General features: G+C 37.6%; 1 protein-coding gene across 1 annotated transcript; it reads right to left on the bottom strand.

Moving 5' to 3' along the window:
* Positions 1-11,860: 11,860 nt before the first annotated feature.
* Positions 11,861-20,389, bottom strand: LOC128746296 (uncharacterized). The gene is made up of 4 exons (XM_053843344.1): positions 20,115-20,389; positions 19,776-20,056; positions 12,292-12,464; positions 11,861-11,989 (listed from the first exon to the last, which is right to left on the bottom strand). Exons 1-4 carry the CDS (start codon positions 20,387-20,389, stop codon positions 11,861-11,863), a joined length of 858 nt encoding a protein of 285 aa, XP_053699319.1.
* Positions 20,390-20,520: the final 131 nt, after the last annotated feature.

Below are 20,520 nucleotides of genomic sequence, written 5' to 3' on the forward strand. Positions count from 1 at the left end.
TGTACAGCCTTCATGTCAACTTTGCGAATACATCTCTTGAATCTACCACCAATCAACTGTTTGCAATTCGCGGCTCTCCAGTTATTTTTGTACACCAAGGAATTCAAAATCCCGAAGAAATATTCGATTGGGCGCACTGAAACAGATTTTTCTGGTCGTGGTTTTTGGGTAAAAATGGGATCAAATGGGTATTCAGGAACGATTGTGTTTTTTTTTTGGCGTAATGCGATGATGCTCTATCCGACCAAAACACGCATTGTCCATCTGCATGATGTTTTTGTAGAAACGGGATCAAAATTTTCTTCAAACATTCATTTGGTGCATCTTAATTGATAGGCAAACAAGAGGACTTTTGTTGAAGAAACGAGAAAGAGAACGATGTCCGTCTGCGTCCATAATTTTGGCTGGTCTTCCACTACCTTGCTTGCGAATAGTTGTTGGGCGTCTTAGGATATGATAAACAGTAGAAAGGCGCAACATATTTGCTTTTTAAATGTTGTACCGTATACTTTTTGCCGAGATTTCTGTTGCAGTTCGTAGAAGTGTACAACGCGCTCCGGAAATGCTTCTTGTTTCGACGCCATTTTTAGCAAAACTGGGCAAGCATAAACAAAACAAAAAATATTAACAAAAAGAGGAGAGAGAGAGCTAACACATACATACTCTTATTTCTCTCTGAGCTCGTTTGTTGTTGAGCATAAGGGCCGCGAAAAAATTCCAAAATTTTAGTTGCCACCCGTTAAATAATGATATGGTACACTGGTTCGTTTGTAGAATGATTTTGGACTCTATCTGTCAACTGAAAAGGCCTAACCCGCCTCAACGAAGAACGTTCGTTGTTCAAAAACTGTACTTAATAAACGTGAACAACACATACCAACTTAATCAAAATGTTAAAAAATGCATAAAAATGACATAAAATAATACTAAAAATGTTTCCTGACATTTCAACAGATAACACAGAGATGATTTATTTTCACGTCTTCACACCTTGCCTTCTCTGAGACCAATACCTTTATTTCATTATTTTCTTCTGCCGTTCCCTAAATTGATTGTAAAAACTACCATAATAAAGGAATTCATAAGAGTAGGGCGGGGCATAAGTGAGACGTTCGAAGTTTTACCCCACTAGCGGGGCAAAAGTGCGAATACCGCATGGGAAAAGTTCGCTTAAAAAAGATTTAAAGCTTAAATCTATGAAATTGGCACGGCAGTAGCTAACAAAACTATAATATTTTCAATCTGCGGTAAGTTTCAACAAGAAATATTCTCAATTTGCTCCTTTTTTATTTTCTGCTGGTGTACTGCAGCCTCCGCCAGAACGAAACTTTACCAAACGTATATTTTTTTGTATCACCAACGGATGACACTGTTTTGCTTCGGCCAGCATCTGTAGAGTATCCTGCAGATCTTCCAGTTCTAGTAACTGTAATACAGTGCCTAAACCGGAATATAATAAGCTGTGCATTTTGACTTCGTCCATGAATCGCACTTTTGCTTCGACCGTGAATCGCACTTTTGCCCCGCTAGGCGCTTGACAGGTTTTGAGCAAATTATGGAAAAACCGGAAGATATTTTGTAAATTGTTCTCACCACATTTGTAAAAGAAATATGTGAGTGATGTAAAACGCTGCTACAATTTTTCGACAACTAATAACCTCCTATTGATATCGTATTTGCCGTATAAGGAAATATTACAGTCAGTCCACAATCATGGGGCACACACAATTATGGGTCATTTTAGCTTTTTCTGCTAATCAGCATGCGTGAATATTATACAAAGTGATTGATAAAATTGTTACTCAGAAGTAGCACTAATGATTTGATCAATCATTAGCTGATATTTAACCGCTAATCAGCAGCTAGAGCTAAAAAGACACCCAATAGTGTGTGGCCCATGATTGTGGACTGACTGTACATCAAAACCACTGTAAAACAACATTTACCCATAACTCAGCAACTATGCTTCGTAAACAACAAATATTTACGGTAGATTTAAGCTGTCAAAATAGTCACCACCCATGCCAATGTAGTCAATTTACTTGGAATCTGCACTGATAAATTATTGAATCGCACTTTTCAGCCCATCGCACTTTTACCACCCCTTACTCTAATGCCTGATCTCACTATTAAGTTAAAGATAGAAAAACACGACATTAATCCGCAGAAATGACGCAAAAGTGTGTAAAATTGGTAAGCGATACACAAACTGCCATATAAATTGTGCAAAAATGACACACGAGTTATAAGAAACATATATACAATTAAGCAAAAATAGCTTAAATATGGTAAACAAATTATGACACAGAAATAATAAAATATGTTAACAATGAAATGAAAATTTTTGTTACATAAAAATGACTCTTACAATAATAATTCAACAAGGACACAAAATTTATAGAATGATTAACACGAAAAGTGGACAGAAATCCTTTTGTCATAAATAAATGAGGTCACTGCCAATTATTTTAAAAGCCACATTGCTAGCTTCCACCCACATTAGTAATAGGCTTGAAAAATCGTAGCGCAAAAAACAATTCGTTGGGCATGAGTAAAAAAAATATGTTAAATTAATTGTCTATGAGCTCTAAAGCCTAAACAATTAAAAAATTAGTGTAACACGAAGCAAAAATAAAATTCGAAAAATGGTAAAAAAATTGGTTTACACGAATATGCTTGAGTTAAAACCACTTAAAATGCTAAAATATTATTGCTTCTTTAAAATAAATCCAGTTGTTTCGCCGACCCTCACCCCCACCCATTGGCCCATTGGAAGAAAAACAACTTTAAAATATTTAAATATTTGCAATTTCTATGAACAATGACAAAATGACACAACTATTATTAAAAATGACACCAAATGGGGCGAAATTGACATAAAAATTGGACAAAAAATTAAAAATAATTATAAAAGTGGCATTAGAAGGGTACAAAAAAGACACATAAAGTCACTTAAATGGTGTAAAAACGACACAGAAATGAATAAAGTTAACAAAAATGATAAAAAATTAGACATAAATGGTAAAGAGTGACACCAAAATGATACAAAAAATGACACATTGAAATCATAAATCAAATAAATTAGTATGGTACAATAGTGAATGGAAATGTTTCACAAATATAACATGAAAATCACATAAAACTGATGTAATACAAGATCAAAGATTCAAAAAATTACCAAAAAAAAATTGGTTGAAATTCCACAAAAACGACGTTAAATTACACGTCAATACGGCAAAAATGATGACAAAAGGAACTGCAAAAGTAACACAAAGATTACTTTTGCAATTATATAAAAATTATTATATGAAAACGGCTTAAAATGGTGTGCGCGGAAGTGTGTGACGCTTAACTTTAGTTGTCTGTTTCTCGGAGATGGCCGAACCAATTCATCCGCTATTACTCTCATTTGAAAGGTGTTATTACCTAGTAGATCACTATTAAATTGTTTTGTAGTCCGACATTCCATTTAGAAGTTATAAAACAAAGTTGTGAAAACAACGTGACTCGATTTTCTCCACCGCTTAACCGATTTCAGTAATTTAAATACCAAATGAAAGATCTAACACCGTCATATTTTTTACAAAGTTTCATTAGAATAGAATAGGCAGTTTAAAACATATACTTAAAATTGTGTTTTGACCAGGTCTCAACTGGTCGGTGTTAAATCAGACCGAACCAAGTAACAAAAATCTAATTTCAAGTTTTATTAGAAACTAAGTCAAAGTTTGTTACTCTGTGTTGTTTGAAGCTATCAACCGTTCGAAACCATTTCATATATCTGGCAATTTCTAACATTTATGTAATCTGACTGGAGTAAAATGTAGTTTAAAAAGTTCTTGACTGTTTTTTGTCACTAACTCATTTTTCTAAGTTTTGCGACTTGGTCCGGTCCGATTGAACACCGAACGTTTAGTCGGACGTTTCTCAGATATGGCTAAACCGATTTTAACCAAGATAGTGTATCTGGTTTCACTTATTTTGGTATCAAACGTAAGGTAACGCTTCAAATATATCTGCAAAATTTCGTAACAATCGGTATTACCGATCAAAACTTATTCATTAAAAATTTGTCGAAATTTAGTTAAGATAACTATATTGAAATAAATCAAATTGAATATTATCCAAATTAATTATTACCGAAAACCTACAGACTGCCAAGGCTATTTAAGTATTAAAGATTAATAAATTTTATTTTATTTACTTGAATGATGGTGTGAGTATGCCGCACCACTCCACAACTCAGTGGGAACAAACCGCGGTTATTCTTGCGGGAAAACTTCTATTTAATTTCTCAAAACATAGCAACAATTATTTATAAGTCGATAAATTTCACACGTAGGTAGAATTTCCTAAAACTGTTCATTCATATTAAGTCAAATATATTTATTATCTTCTTTGCATGCATGCAATGAGACTAATTAATTACGTGAATTGTTGTCATATAATTTTCTACTAATATAAAAATTTATATCCAACATAAACTTTGCATCATTCTGAACAATTATCAAAATTGTTTAAAATAGACCTAACTCATAATCAACTTCGTTCGTGGAAGCAAACTCCGCCGTTAACCCGTACTATCGTTACGTTTTAATTATTCGGTAATCGCTACTAAACAGATTCCGTTGGGCGTTCTCCAAAAACACACAAAACACTTGTTGATAGAACCCTCCCCTCCAAAGTTAATTAGTAATGTCAACACAACCGACGTGGCCGCACATTCTATTGCCAGTTACTTTGGAACTAAAGCACCGCAGCGTTGGTCATAGTCTGCAACACAGTTCGAAACAATCCGGCGCTTTCCCGGAAAATCAACCCTTTTCCGGAATCTTTTATCGTCAGTCAGAATCTATCACTTCAAGTTTTAATCCTCGCTTCACAGTACCCATCGGCGCCACAGCTAGCAAAACCCACTGAAACTGCACTCTGCTGCACACCACGGTTAATGCACACAAGTCACTTATTCACCAGCACTGGTGCCGCCGCTATGCTGTTCCTGTTCCTTCGGAAACCATGTGCGAACTTCAATCTCCAACCGGAGAACGAAACGGAATGACGGTATCTGATGATGGCTTTTCCGTTTTTATAATACACACCACATGGTGGCCACTCTCTTTTTCTCTCTCTCGACTGGAATGATGAATTTTCGAGCGTCCGACCGCTGGGCGGCGCCACCTGCCAACGGCTAAGGACGAAAGGCATCACCCTTCGAAGAGCGTGCAGCATAGCGTGGGTGGAAAACAGCAACAAGCAAGCCACGCTGCAAAACTCAAAAGGGAAATGAATGGGTTTTCCCGCCTTTTTCCTGGCAGAAGGCAGAAGTGTGCTATAGCAATGATAAATGAATAAGGACCGTAGGACCGTAGAGGCGGACGCGGAAAAGTTTTTAAACTAAAGTGCACCGAGTGAAGGATCGTTTTACGGAATTTTTTAGTATTTTGTTCGATTCTACGCTGTATTAGCTACTTTGCCGTTCACTAGCACTTTCTTGGTATTTCAGTCTCATTGCCAATCATCATTCTGTCAGGAGACTGATATCTTTAAACAATTTGAGATCAGGTGTGTAAGATGAAAAACAAAATCGCTATCTTCCCACACACGACCATTTATGGAATACGATTATGCTTATCTTGCTTTCACGTGGCTCACATCTTGCGGCATTCAATTCACTATTTGCTGTGTATCGAAATATTATATATAGACTGACATACATCAGCTAGCATTCGAATGATTCATAACACAAAAGAAAGAAAGATTTTACATTTTCTCAAACTTATACGGAAGTCATTCCCGAAACAGAATGGGAAAGTTTACTTTCAAACTCCAGTTCAGGAGCATTAATCGATATTAATTATGCAACGATATGTCTTCGATTAAATTGCGAGAGGGAACCAACTCATATTCCATACAATTAGAGATGGTACCCATTCCAGTACTTTATTGAGTATTATTAACAAGTATGATGCCACTTGCTGAATGAAATGTTTACTTTATCAACTTCAAACGTTCAACAATCAAACAAAAAAGTATTGCTGAATATGGGTGCTTGATACCCTTGCTTTTAATGTTTGTTGTCATGAGTGGGTTGATCATTGTATTTTTTGAACAAATTAAATGAAATATGAATAAATCGAGAGAAACTGGAAATAATATTGAAACGTATTCATATATGAAACTGCAACGAGACTAAGTCAAAAATCGTAATAAAATTGGGCATAATTTACCGAAAATCAATTAAAATTTCCTTTCACCCTTTTTGGTTCTCCCCACAGACACCTAAGGATTGAGATCAGTGCAATAAGGGTACAAGCATATCTTCACAATTTACTAATAGTTCTGAAGTTCCGCAAGGAAGCAACCTAGGACCCTGGTTATTCATGCTGTTTTTCAACGCTTTCACTCTGTCGTTTGCATCTAGCTGCAAGCTAATAACGACCAAAAAAAGGAATTTGATAGTTCAACCATTGAAGATTGCCGTCGTCTACAAACCATGCTGAATGATTTCATTATTTGGTGTCAGAGAAATTGACTTGGGATCAGTATTGCTAAGTATGAGGTTATGATGTTTCACCGGATATTGGGAGTTTTGTTCGATTACCACACCAACAAAATTCGAATCGATGATATCGAAAACTACACATCTGGTTGGGTTTATCTTCAAAATCGTCCGCGATTTCAAAGATTCACACTGCCTAAAAGCTCTTTATTGCTCTCTTGTTCGTCCATTACTAGGCAACTGCAGTGTCTGGTTTCTACATTAATTGACTCGGAATTTGCGAATTGAACGTTTCCAAAAGAGATTCATCCGACTTGCCCTAGTTGAGCTTCCTTGGTGCGACTCAGTCACTCCTGAATTTTCAGCTTTCGGATATCAGGAACCCTTCACGTTAGAACCTTCAAAATAGTAGAGGAATTATTTCATTTCAACGAAACAACGCAGAAATTTGTAAAACAAAGCCTTTTTTCCATAAATTCTTACTCAGCAGATCCCCCCCTCCATTACACTTTCCCTCCTTCTCCACCATATTGTCTTTCAGTCACTTGTGCAACTGCTGTCAGTCTAAATGCAAGAGAAACGCAAGTCCTTTTACTTATTTGGTTGTTTTGGTTAGGTCAACCCCCAGTATTGATTTCCTTATGACAAGGAATATTTGTGCCAAATTTGGTGGAGAACAGTCAAGGCGTTCTAGAGTTATGGCGGAGCATACAAACAAACAAACTCAAGCTCACTTTTATCGTGGTAATATAAGCAACAACAATAAACTTTTATTTATTAATTAATTTTTTAATAGTTTAATTGTGGTTTTATAACTAGCAATAAGTAGTTTTCACTTGTATCATCTTGGTATTACAGAATACCATAATGATACCAGAGGTAATGATTAATACTGCAAAAAAACTTTCATTAAATTCAAATAAAACCAAGTGGCTTCAGAATTTTTACTTGGGTTATTACCACTATTATTAATTGCATTCTTTCGGGTGCAACTGGATTAAAAAATCAAAGTTGACATTGTTGAGTAGAGTTGACTTTACTTTATAAAGCCTTAAATTGTACAAGAAATTGGAATAATTTAGGTTTGAAGCCTTATTTTAAAATTGTACTGGAAATCGGACTTAAAAATGAATTTGAAATTGGGCTTGAATTTAGAATAAGGCCATTGCAAATTATTTTTAAAGTTTTTGTCTCCACCCTTCCCTTCAAAATTGGTTTTAAAAATTGGGGAGCGAAAAAAAATTACATGCACTTGAGTATTTTTTTTGAATAAATCTACTATCTGTGGGTTTTATAGCCAAAAGAACTCGAAAAATAAGTGTACGGAGTGTTAACGCTTCTAGAACGAAGCAAAAGTGGAAATTCAAGGAATGTTATTTCAGAAAATCGGCCAAAAAGTTTTTTTTAGATTTTGACTTTATTTTGATAGGTTTTTGCATGGAAAATAATACCGTATATTAACTTTAAGTAAAAATGGACAAAAATCTTATTTTTTTTTGTGTGATTTCCCCCTTCAGTTGTCCAACACCGGAAAAACAAAACTTTATAAATTATTTGTAATGGCCTAATTTGGACTGGAAGTTTTACTTGAAATTATACATTAGCTTAGCTCGAAAAACAAACCAGAGCCATTTTCATAAGCTGAATACAGATAATTAAGATAAAAACAAAACTTATTTTCGTTTTTAATACATTCTATTTACGTAAAAATTGTGATTTTGGTAAGTAAAACGGATATTTTTACTTATATATTCAATACGGTCTTGCAAAAAAGGGCCGACCTGGACCGATGTGATCTCAGTTAATTTTGGAGGCCAATATATTACTAAACATCTATGCAAAATTTGATTTGCTGCTTTTGAGCAGTTTTTACGTTATTGACATTTGAATAAAACATATTTTTTTAGAAAAAATGCCTGTAGCTTCGGAACTGAAGGAGATAGCAACTTGATTCCTTCAAACAAAATGTACATTTTCCATGCGTGTGAATGTGCTCAGAGGGCATGATTTGTGAGAAATAAACCCGAAAGAAGATATGCAGAAAAAACGGATTTTTAAGTCCACCCTGACCAAAAAACTTTGAATAGCTCCAGCCTATAAACCATAAGAGATAGAAATTTAATTACTTTAGCAAAGTTACTTAAAATTGAATGTTCTTTAACTCTGCTGAACATTTTATTTAGCTAACTAAAGCCATAAAAAAGTTTATATTTTGCGCTCGCTTACTGTGATGGTCACCCTAATGTCATATTCACCAAAAAATGCAGAAGTTAAAATAACAAATTTACTCCGAACATACTATATACCTAGGACTAACGGTTTTGGCGTAATTACTTTTGTCCACCTAGATTTGGGTTTCATCCCACGGTGTGCCGGTGGGGTTCTTGAAGAGATCGAATTTCACTGCACAGTCGTCCGGCATCCTTGCGACGTGGCCGGCCCATCGTAGTCTCCCAACTTCCGCCAGGTGTACGACGGGAAGCTCTACAAGCGATGCCTGTAGCTCGTGATTCATACACCTCCGACACTCTCCGCTTTCCGTTTGTACTCTGCCAAAACAGTTCGCAACCCCTTTTTGTTGTTTTGTCTTAAATATTTGTATTTATGTAAGAATTTAGGCAAGCAAGCAAATAAGAATAAAATGAGTACCGTGGATCCCCGTTCGTTTGGCCGTTTTTAATCTGAACACTTTTTAATTTAACCCCCGCTGGTTTGTACGACGTGCAAATTAAAAATGGTTCAAATGTCATTCTCAATATGACAGCATTTGCTTATGCAGACAATGCACATAAACACGATTTGTTTGTACTGACCTTGCGTGTTTAATCTGTTTCACATTCCATTTTCCCAACGATTATGATAGAAATCCGATCGGAGAATGAAATATTCGCTGCTTGCAACTGCGAACTAAATCAAACCACCAAACCAATAACAAAGAGCAGGGCGACCAGTTCATACAAGTTTCAACATATTTAGGGTTACCAGTTGTTCAAATTAAAAACTAACCCCATTAGTTTTCATGGGGTCAAACGAACGGGGGTCCACTGTAATGAAGAGCCAGCCATGAGAGTAACTAGTCACCTAGCACGGTTTGAATTATGTAATGGGAAATAGTAAACGAGTTGTGTGTTCAAACACATAAGGTATTGCGCACTAATTTTTGCAAAGTGCAAATGAAAATGCGCACGCACCACGGGTTGCAGGCATTACTTGGAAATATTCCCATCGTACACCTGGCGAAAATCGGGCGACTTCAGTCGCTTGGATGCCGAACGACAGGGCGGTGAAACCATAAAAAGAGGGTTGCAACGTTCTAAATGGTGCGACTAGATCAAAACTGACTTGCGAGTACTGAGACCCCTCTGGGAATTGGCTACGAGTATGTAACCGTTGGTTACAGTTGAGATTTCAACTCAGCCAAATTATAATGTCGTCTAGAGTTGCGCAGTTTAATTCCTACATCTTAAGTCCACCTCTGATCAAACTTTGACAGAATAAATGATAGCTCTCTAAGTCATCGGACGGAGAGCTCGCAGGGGAAAGTTTTCACAGAGTTAGATGTCTAGTAAAAGCGTCCCTCTCCGGAAAAGCTGCTAACGGTGTGGTTGATACCACGCCTAGTCCATGGACGGAGTGGTCACTCATGCAGGATGGTTTTACTTAGAGAAACTGAAAATAAGGGAATGGCCAAAACACTCAATAACTCCCAAAACAAAGACAACTTCTTTTTGTACCATTACACCATTTCGTAATTTCGTTTAGTTAAACTCGCAAGGAGTTCTTAATCTGTCTGTTTGCTAACTGTGGTATAAAATTCACCTCCAGCGCCTCCTTCGTTTTCAGGTGTTGCATCGATCGAAGATTCGCTTTACTTAATTTCCTATAAGCGTACCGCTAGTCCGTGGTGAGTTTCAGTATAGCAGGGGTTTCCAACCTGACCCTAACTATCCATTCTCCCTCAACACCCTATCAATGCACAATAGTCGGAAAATTGCGATTTTTGGCCAAAATTATTTTTTAGTTTCAAATAAGAACATAAGAACTCATATATAGGGTAATTTGGGGAAAAAAGATCAAATGTTTCCGATATAAACATTTGCTTAGCAGAAATTTTTTTCCCAATTTTCTAATTGAAACTCTCTTCTGGTATCAATTTTCAAAAAAACGCAGTTGCGGTGCATACATGTGTAGGGGTATGAACCGTTTGGCTCCGAGTGGCGTTTATTACAAATCGGATTACGTCTTCTTATTCTTGAAATCACTTATAGAATATCAAATTAGCTGCCTAGATGATTTTTATCCATGGTAATGATCGGAAGCTAAAATTAGAGTAGAGGGAATTTAAAGGATTTGCGACGCAGTATTATAGTCCTGCCTTAAAATTTTATTGTTCAATCTTATCTATATCTATTTTATTTATTCTATGCCAAACGTATTATGTTTTAATTATTTTTAAACGAAAGATCGCTAAAATAGGAAGATGCTTACAAACACAATTGCTGAACACGTTTATACTCTATTTATAATGATTTGTAATGCTAACTTGTGCATTGCTTACTCTGAAATACCGATTCTATAAACTAATTTTTAAATCTATATTTTACTAAGACCATTGCAAACTTTGCAGTATTTTTATATTTATTTTTCTTCAGTCTACGAAACTTTCAATTAATCAATCAGTAATCTTACGAACCATACCTCATTATATACAAACGAAACGTTTGGAAATATGCACTAATGGATTTCATTTCCTGGCCCAGCTTCGGGTAGATCTGTTGGAAAGTAACCATACTGAACAGGCACCGGATACAAAGACGCATGGTGCGGAGGTGGTGGTAGTGGCGGCGGCAAAGCCGGTGGATGCGCAACTGGTCCGGCTCCATTTAGCCATCGCATCATCCAGGGTGGTGCAAAGTATGGCATAAGCGTCCGGACGTTGGACCAAAACAGTTCAGACATAAACTGCCGACAGCTGAGGTAGACACTGCGCACAAAGTTCGTATACATGTGGAAACTGGCTGACATGGCTGTGGACATGAAGGCTAGGGACTGTGATAGTGGTGTCCAAATTGGAGGCCCAGGTGGTTGCTGGTAGCCGGGGATGAATGGAGGATACTGCTGTGGATATCCATGTGGTTGATAGGGCCCGTACGCTGCTGGATGATGCGGTACAGGAGGAACAGGTGGCGGACCACCATGACCCCAAAGCTGAAGGAATTGAGGAGCCGGCGTCGGTGTAGCACTGATCGTAGTCGACTGAGCCGGTTGCTCCGGATTTTCCGCGCTCCCCGAAGAGCCGGATAAGCCGAAAAAACTTCTCCTATTTTGACTACGGCTTTTTCTACGGAGGGAGTCTAGCTGCTATTCTATTGGTGGAAAATTGCGAGGACCAAATGTGGACTCGCGGTCGTAGAACACGGCCGGCGAATGTGGCAGATGGTGGGGATCGACGGTGTGGTACAGTCCGTAGTGAACACCGGCACTGGCTACCTGTAAATAGTAGATGAGATGGAGATGATAGTTATTGTTCGCATAGCTTGGCCAAATTAAACGGATTTTATGGAATTTATCCAACAGATTTATTCAATATACAACTTCTAATCGAAATACCTTTCGAAATCCAATTTCAACAGACACGTTCTTGAAAAGCAATTATATAAAACAATCATTTTCCCATGAACCAAATTTCGTCAAAAATCCAATATTCTCGGCTTTCCACTCTCGCATAAGTACCCGACAACGAGATGCAATAAATTCTCCTCAAGCATATCGCATACTTACGGCAAGCTTACCCGTTTGAGTCCGTTAATCGATGCCAGCAGCAGTGCGAGTTTCGCCATCAGGAAAGCCTTTCCGCTGAGTGCTGCCAGAAACTGGAATCCGATCGGGATGACAAACATTCCGAACACCGTTACGCCCAAAATCATCATCGGAATCATCTGGTGTCGATGGCGCCGGTGACGCCCTACAAGGATAAAATCAAAAACGTCGTTTACAAGTCAAGTTCAATAACACAGATAAAATCGTCGAAATTCTATTGCATTTCTAGTCAGTTCAGTTAACCAATATTACGACATTGAGACAAAACATGAAACAAATTTCTGCCAAGCACCTACCTACGAGTTTATTTATATATCGGGACAGCTAATAACGGCAGATAACGCAGGAAACAGCGGGATCGAGCACTAAAATTACGCGTTGTGTTAAAACAAGTCACCATAATTGCATTTCTGTGTTGCGGAAAGCTGAACTTCACTTTGCACCATTCCGATGGACTGCGAGACGTGACGTGAGTGCCGCCAATCGGCGGCTGGTTTGGTGTGTAATAAAAAGATGGAGCATGAACACAAGACTGCATCCACAGACGGGGATTGAGAAGAAATGAAATGTTCCTTCGTTTTGCTAATGTGTGGACTGTGGACAAATGTATTACTCTCTTAAGGTCGAAAGGTCAATTCCTAAGTACAAATAATTTTGCATAAAAGTGCATTCGATGCTAGTTGGAACTTTTTATTTCGAGTATGATACCGGTGAGATCATTATAAAATTAGTACAAAACGAGTCTAAAATATTTGCAGAAAAACAAAGGAAAAGCTTGTAGGCGAGCTCACATAATCATTGATAATGAAATTTTCTCGACTCATCTCTTTAATTTCTTTTGCTGGCACCCCTCTTGAGAGACCAACGAGAGTTAATGGCAACAATATAGGTTTTACTGTGCACTTATGGTGGCTCGAAGGACTAAAGATCTAAATTGACCATAAAATTCGAAATAACAACGCGGTAAGATTAAAATTGTTACTTAGGGAATAACTCCTCTTAGTTTCATTGCAAATGAAAAATCAAATTCGTTGAAGAATATGAAAAAAGATGACAGCCAAGTGTACTGTGATGCTCCCATTAATCGAATGGAGGTCCAACCGGCATCAAATTTTGGATTCTTACTTTCTGACCTAAAACGAACAATCTGGTAAAATTTCGTACAAATCCATGAATATCGATTACACGAGTTTCGGCCATTTGAGTGGAATTGCCCTTATCTAACTTTTTAGGTTTTTTTTCTAGGAAAATAAATTGTTTTGATTACAAACCTGTACAAATTCAACTTGCTTTAGATATGGTACACGCAGTTCGAAAATATGAACACTTAACTACATAATTATCAAACTAACATAAGATTAAAACTAATTGACAATTTGCAGATGTCGTCTCAAAAAACTACTGGGCACCACCAAAGCCCCTCTCGCAGCCTTTCGCTCCACGGATCACACTAACTCCTGCGACGGCTTCGGATCGAGTTGTAGCTCCAGGATCCTCGGACATTGTAGTTACTGGGACGCTACGTTTTCACACCTGGCAAGTGTTGTAACTCCTGTAACAATTCTTTCGATTACGCAGTCCCCGTTTCTGGTTCGGTGACCAACCCGTAGCACAACTCCCCCAATCCTCCAATGCTGATTTACTACCAGAACGTGCGCGAACTTCGAATCAAAATCGATCATCTTTTTTAAAAAGTTTGGATCGCTTATATCGAAGTAGTACAGAAAAATTCCTACGGAATGCTTTACGCAGTATTCCATGGCGTGATCCCAGAAACCTTTCGATATATAAGGAACGCTGCCGTTTGCTTAATTCGGAGACTCTTGAAAGAAGACGTCCCAACGGTGAACGGGACTTTCAGGCAGTGACGTCAGATCTACGGATTTAAGAATTTTCTACAGACCTACGGATCAAGAGCTCGTTCCTGCAGATTTTCAAAAACTTCACAGAAATTGTTGAAAATTTCATTCAGTTGCAAAATTGTTGTTCCGCTTAAGTCTTTTTCCGCGATAATCGAAAACTGTGGAAAATTTAAGCCTTCAGGAAACACGACAAGGGGACGAAACAAAATCTAAAATACAAAGCAAAGTCAACGAAACGACCACCTGAAGACGAAGAAAGTGCGATAAAAAATAAAAAAGTGATGAAAAGATGACGAAAACACGATGAAAAATTGACAAAAAGACAACGAAAAACGATAAAAATACGACTGAAACAACATGGAAATGCGATACTAAGACGCCAAAACAGCGACAAAGAGATAACAAAAAGATGTTTAAAAAGCGTCAAAAGGGTGATGAAACATGATGAAACCAAATACGATAGAGAGATGATGAAAAGACAACGATGACAAAAAAAGACAATCAAAAAGATGACAACAAGACGACAAAAAGGCGTCGAAAAAACAATACAATGACGAAAAGCAGCCAAACCAGCGACGAAAAACATGACTAAATGTGACACGGCAAACAAAAAACACCGAAAACAGACGTTTAAAAGTGTTAAAACACAAAAGACGATGAAAACGGCAAACCCCGATGAAAAACGACGAAAACATTAAAAGCAGAAGTCAAAAAACGACGAACAGACGACAAAAATACGTCACCATTTCGGCAAAAACACCATGAAAAGGCGACAAAAATATGACAGAGAGATGACAAAAAGCCGAAAAGATTATTGTTGTCTTTTGATGATGATGAAAGGACTATAAATAGTTGTAGAAAAGTCGATGAAGAGACGATAAAAAGACGGTAAAACAGGGATACAAACAATTGAAAAGGCGACAAAACACGCAAAAAACACAACGAAAAGATGGAACAGAAAGATGACGAAAGAACGACGAAAAGACAACTTTTTGTTGTCTTGATGGCACGATATCGATAAAATTGCAGACATAGACGAAGACACAACAACAAAAAATGCCAAAAACGAAGGTCGAAAAAATGACGAATATAACTTAGGGTATGTTGCTACATCGTCGTAATTGCCTATTCCCGTCCTATCCAACACAAATTATTAAAAATATCAGCATTTTTATGACGCACAATGCAAAACTAGTTATTCCCTAATAATTTACTTTGTTGTCTATCATACGCGATCAATTAAAGTGAGCTGAGATGTATTTAAATGCTTTTTATCATTAAAGAAGTCCTAGCAAGCAAATTTTCTACGTTTTTTTTGTGCGACGAAGAAGACAATGTCGACTAATCGTTTTAATTTCCGTCATTCATAAATGAAAATAACTCACGCAAGGCATTGTCGTTATTCTACAGCCAGGAAAACTTGCCTGAGCTGCAGAAATTTTGTAGAATAACATTGTCATGCCGTCCTACACAAATACTTGCGCGTTAGCTTCGTAAACATTGTTGTCATTTTTAATTTGGACGCTGAAAAATTTTGATGGACGGATTTTAAAACGGTACGACGAATTTTAGCAATAAAGTCAGTTGCGTAATTTCAATAATATGCTTTAATAGTCGCTTTTCAGTGATTTCAAAGTGCACGGATCGGAAGGTAAGTATGTTTTAGTCAAATCAGCACAAGAATTTTTGGAGTATTCATTAAATCCATCCAACAAATGATAAAAATTAGAATGGCTTTACTTATTACGACGGGAATTAGAAAAAGACCCTAATAAGTTTTTTTACTTGTCTCTGACTCTGTCGGTAAACTATTTTATTAAAGTGGAGGAGCGTTTGGTGAGTAGAATGGCAGGCTGAAGGAAACCGCAGAATTTCGATATGAAGCCAGAAATATATTGCGTAGTTCAGTTGGTAAGTGGAATTATAATATAGGGCATCCTGTGGTGATAGTTTAACTGTCAAAACACTCGGGCGCCAACAGGAAGAGTGTGCGTTAGAGTCCCACTTACCAATTGAACTAGGCAATATATTTTTGGTCTCATATCTAAGTTTGGCAGTTTCATCCAGTCTACCATTTTTCTCACCAAACGCTGCTCTAATGGCAAAACAGAAAGATTTAGAAATGATGTAGAAACAAGGGGTCGGACACTCAGCACATTGTGCCGCGGCACTCCAGAGATATCAAGCGGCACACCTCCGGTTCAATTTTACATATGAAGTGGGAGCACTGCTAGTTGTCACAATCATCTCGCACGGTTGCCAGATCTATTAAATTTGTAACGAATTTAACAAATGTTGCTGTTCGGCACTTTCGGTACAGCATCGGCACAGTTCGGCTCGTTTCAAGTCGCCTAACATAAAAACGGTTGTGCCGAGTAACCAACCCCTTGTGTAGCAGAGAGCTTAAAAAAGAACGACGAAATGACACTAAAGAAAACATCGTTTTGGTTGATATTTTTTATATGCCAGAAGGGCATTGCGACAGTTTTAATGATCGTCTATTGCGGTAGTTTTGGTTGTCATCAAAACAAACAGAAGAGCAAGAAAAGATGTCGGAAAGGTGATAAAAAGACATAAAAAAAAAGAATGGAAAGTTGACAAAAAACGACCAAAAATCGATAAAATGACGATGCCAAACTGAAGATGGCAAAACAGCATCAAAAAAACAACAACAGCCATAAAAATCCATTGAAAAAAGTGACGAAAAATGCAAAAACGGAGTCACAAAGTAACGAACAGCCGAAGGAAATCTGACGTACAGATGGCAAAAGGACCATGAATAGGCGACAAAAATACAGACAGAGAGAGATGACAAAAAGACGCTGAACCGCGTTGAATTAACAACAACAACAACATATGGGAAAGGTGACATACTAAAGACGACAAAAAGATGGCGAAAAGACAACGAAAAAATGGAAAATAGACAAATAACCAAAAATCTGATGAAAATAAAACACGAAAGACGACAAAAATACAATGAAAGGATACTGGTAAAACGCCAGAAGTGACAAACAATGTCAAAAACGACGTAAAAATTAAAAATAGATGCATGAAAGGCGACGAAGAGACGCTCAGACGACAGCCAAACAACGAAAAGAAGGTGCATTAAGAGCAACCAAGAACGCAAAAAAGACAATAAAAAATAGCAACAAATCGATGGAAATAGTCAAAGAGACAAGTAAAGTTGCCAGAAAGTCAGATATCAAACAAAGCAAACAGTATGGAGGGAAATAAACGATGAAAGACGGAAAAACATAGATGAAAGTGGAATGATAACAGATCAATAACGAAAGTTGAGGCAAAGTGTCCTTAATTAATTTAGGACAAAGCACAAATGTACATGAAATGGTTTAATTCAGAAATGTTAATTTTCTCCAAATACAATCAAGGAAAACACCCCAAAAGCAGCACACTTTTCGCACTTACGGTTGCAGAAACTTATTTATGACTTATTTATTAGTCATAAATCGGTTGCCTCAACTGCCTTGTAAAAACTGTGCTAGTAGGTGTAGGGACTATAGTAAATGATCAGTAATATCTCATTGAGTAAACGGAATGCAAATATTAAATTTGCTAAAAATTCTATGATTTATAAGAAACCATTTTAGCGTGCATTAACGTGTTGCTCACTACGCAACAAACATCGTTTGCTTGCTCTGCTTGACTCGAGTGGCGAACAAGCACACGAAAAGGATGACTAGCAAATAGCCCGGAGAAGTGCTATGTCTTTTGGTTATATAGGAAGAAAAGAGATGGAAAGAAATAGACGCGGGAAAATTTGGTTGATACAAATGTATAGAGGAGAGAGGGATTGATTTGGTGTTCATAGTTCATTCAATTGGTTATAGTTGAGAAAGATAGACGTGAAGTTAAGTTCGGTCACGACAGTAGGGACCTATAAAACCAATGTGATAAAGAGTGGACCGACATTTGGGTGGATTTCGCTTCTCTATTGACACATTCCAGCGTAACGAGACATCACGAGGACCTGACTTTCATTGATATTTCGCTCCCGGTTAGAAAAATGACGTTTAAGACTAAGTTTTTAAATAAGTTTTAAATTTTGCGTGTTAAATGTACTTTCTTACGTAGTATTTACTTTTTAAAATTTTTTTTTTTATTTTAAAAAAGTATTTACTTTTTGATTTAGATTGTTATTTAGGTAGGTTTAACAAGTTACATTTCGTAACGCGACACCATCGCAGAAATACCGGTTTTTCAACTATGTTTTATTATGTGTACACTTACTTCAATGTACTATTTATCAGAAGTTCTGTTGGATAATTTTGTTGAGAACTACGTTTTCGTTATAGTTCAATAATCACTAGTTCATATCCAGTATAAGTATGAGTTATAATATGTAGTTTTAAATGCCGATTTATTAGTATACAGGTACGTGAAATGTGTCTATTGATTTTGAAACGAAAGTATAACTCTTTCTTCGGTGACTATGGGGCATTATCACCGGTCTTTCTCTTCTACCGACCTAATGTTCCGTGACGAAGTATGTTGCTTTCAGCAGCGCGTAGAACGCTTCCTCCTCATCGTCAGGCCCTCGGTAGGTTGACTCACTAGGATGTAGTACCGTCAAAATATGAGGACAGACGCTCATGGCTGAGAAGGCTACTTTTCGAGGTGACGCTCAGCAATTACATAAGTGCCTCCTTCCTTGTCCGCATATGATCACCCGGACTGGTTACCCCATCTCCGCTGAGGAACATTGTGGGGCCTGTTTTATTCCACAGGTAGGCAAAGCCCTTCCCATACATCACCTTACCACAGGTCCTCGATAAATTCCAATGATTTAAACTGTTCCTAAACTTCAAGGTGTCGTATGATTCAATTAAGCAAAACGACTTTTAATCGTAGCACACGAAAATGGTTTTTCCAGCAAATCTTATTCGACTGATTTATACCACGTGCATGCATATTTTTAACAAGGCGGCAGACAATATAAAGCAAAGTTCTTGCACTACTTTCTGTTTCGGAATTTAGACTTCTTCAAAAAGTTTCACAGTCACCTGTCATTGTACAGGACAATTGTGGGGCTAGTGCTACAATCCAATTGACTCTAACAGTCTCTCCCATTAGAGATTCAAAGTTAGAATTTGAATTTCAAACATACGACGACTGACTTGTTAGACTAGTGTTGCTTCTCGAAGCCAACCGGAACGCTATGTACATCACATGTAGAGTGTTAAATTCAGCTTGGAATATCTCGGATTTCCGGCAGTAGAGAAAGGTGTTTTTTTAGCGGATAAAATCAAAAGCTTCTCTCCTAGCCCGTATGATAGAAATTTTTCGGTTCAATTTTTTTGGCAAACCAAAAGAGAACCCATGGGAAACCAGCTTTCACCTTTCGTATGAGAGCTTTCCATGGCACTACTTGAAAAATAATTTGAAACTGAGTTAATAAAGGAGAATAACGCAAGAATTGACTTCGAAACATGATAAAACTTATGAAGATTAATATTATATTCATTGAATATCTCCCGGAATTCGGCCAACAAAAATATTTTACCGACGCAAAATTCAAACGTAAGTTTTTGAAGTTGAACACTGAAGGAAATTATTACCCCAAATTCAACACATACCTTCTACAGCCGATTTCTCATGATTCCGCCAGAACCATAAGTTTTTCTTTTTTTTAGCTCGACGATTTTCTTCGGAGGCCACCTGAAGCAAATCCACTTGTAGAACGTGCGTTTGAAGCATTCTATTCAATGCCTTCAAAACGTGATCCTGCCATGTTCGGTTCGTTGCCGTTTGGCTGCTTCTGGTCCCGATTTCCGACTCTTGGTCAAGATATCTTCCGACGAAGAAACTTCCGTTAATAGCAGCATTCAATGACACGTCCACGCCATCCTCTCGTATACTTGAAAACAGATAAACACTTTTTCTCTGGGAAATTATTAACTGCAACACAAACTCACGTGTCAACTGCATCGCTAACTCGCACCAAAGAAGCTCCTGCAAGGAGCGGAATTCTTTCACTGTTGGCAAATTGGTCCACTATTTCGAGGCTTTCTTTCCGTAGGCAATCCCACTGGGAGTGATTCCGCGAAGCGCACAATTTAAGCAAATCTTTACTCTCACACAGCAACTGCCTTAGCGTTCTGCGCAGCACCGAACCTCCGGCAAAACTTACTCCACCGGAAACGAGCAAAACACCCAGCAACAGCAGCAATGTCGAGGCGGGAAGCTTCATCTTGATCGTCCGCTGGATACACGCACGTACATGGTCACCATTGAACTTGAAACTAATCGTGATCTGCACTCGAACGGACAGTTTTATATCGATAGGTCAGTAAGCGAAATGTTACACTTGAACGCACCCTT

Source organism: Sabethes cyaneus, chromosome 1 (assembly GCF_943734655.1).
Source record: "Sabethes cyaneus chromosome 1, idSabCyanKW18_F2, whole genome shotgun sequence".
Lineage (NCBI taxonomy): Eukaryota > Metazoa > Arthropoda > Insecta > Diptera > Culicidae > Sabethes > Sabethes cyaneus.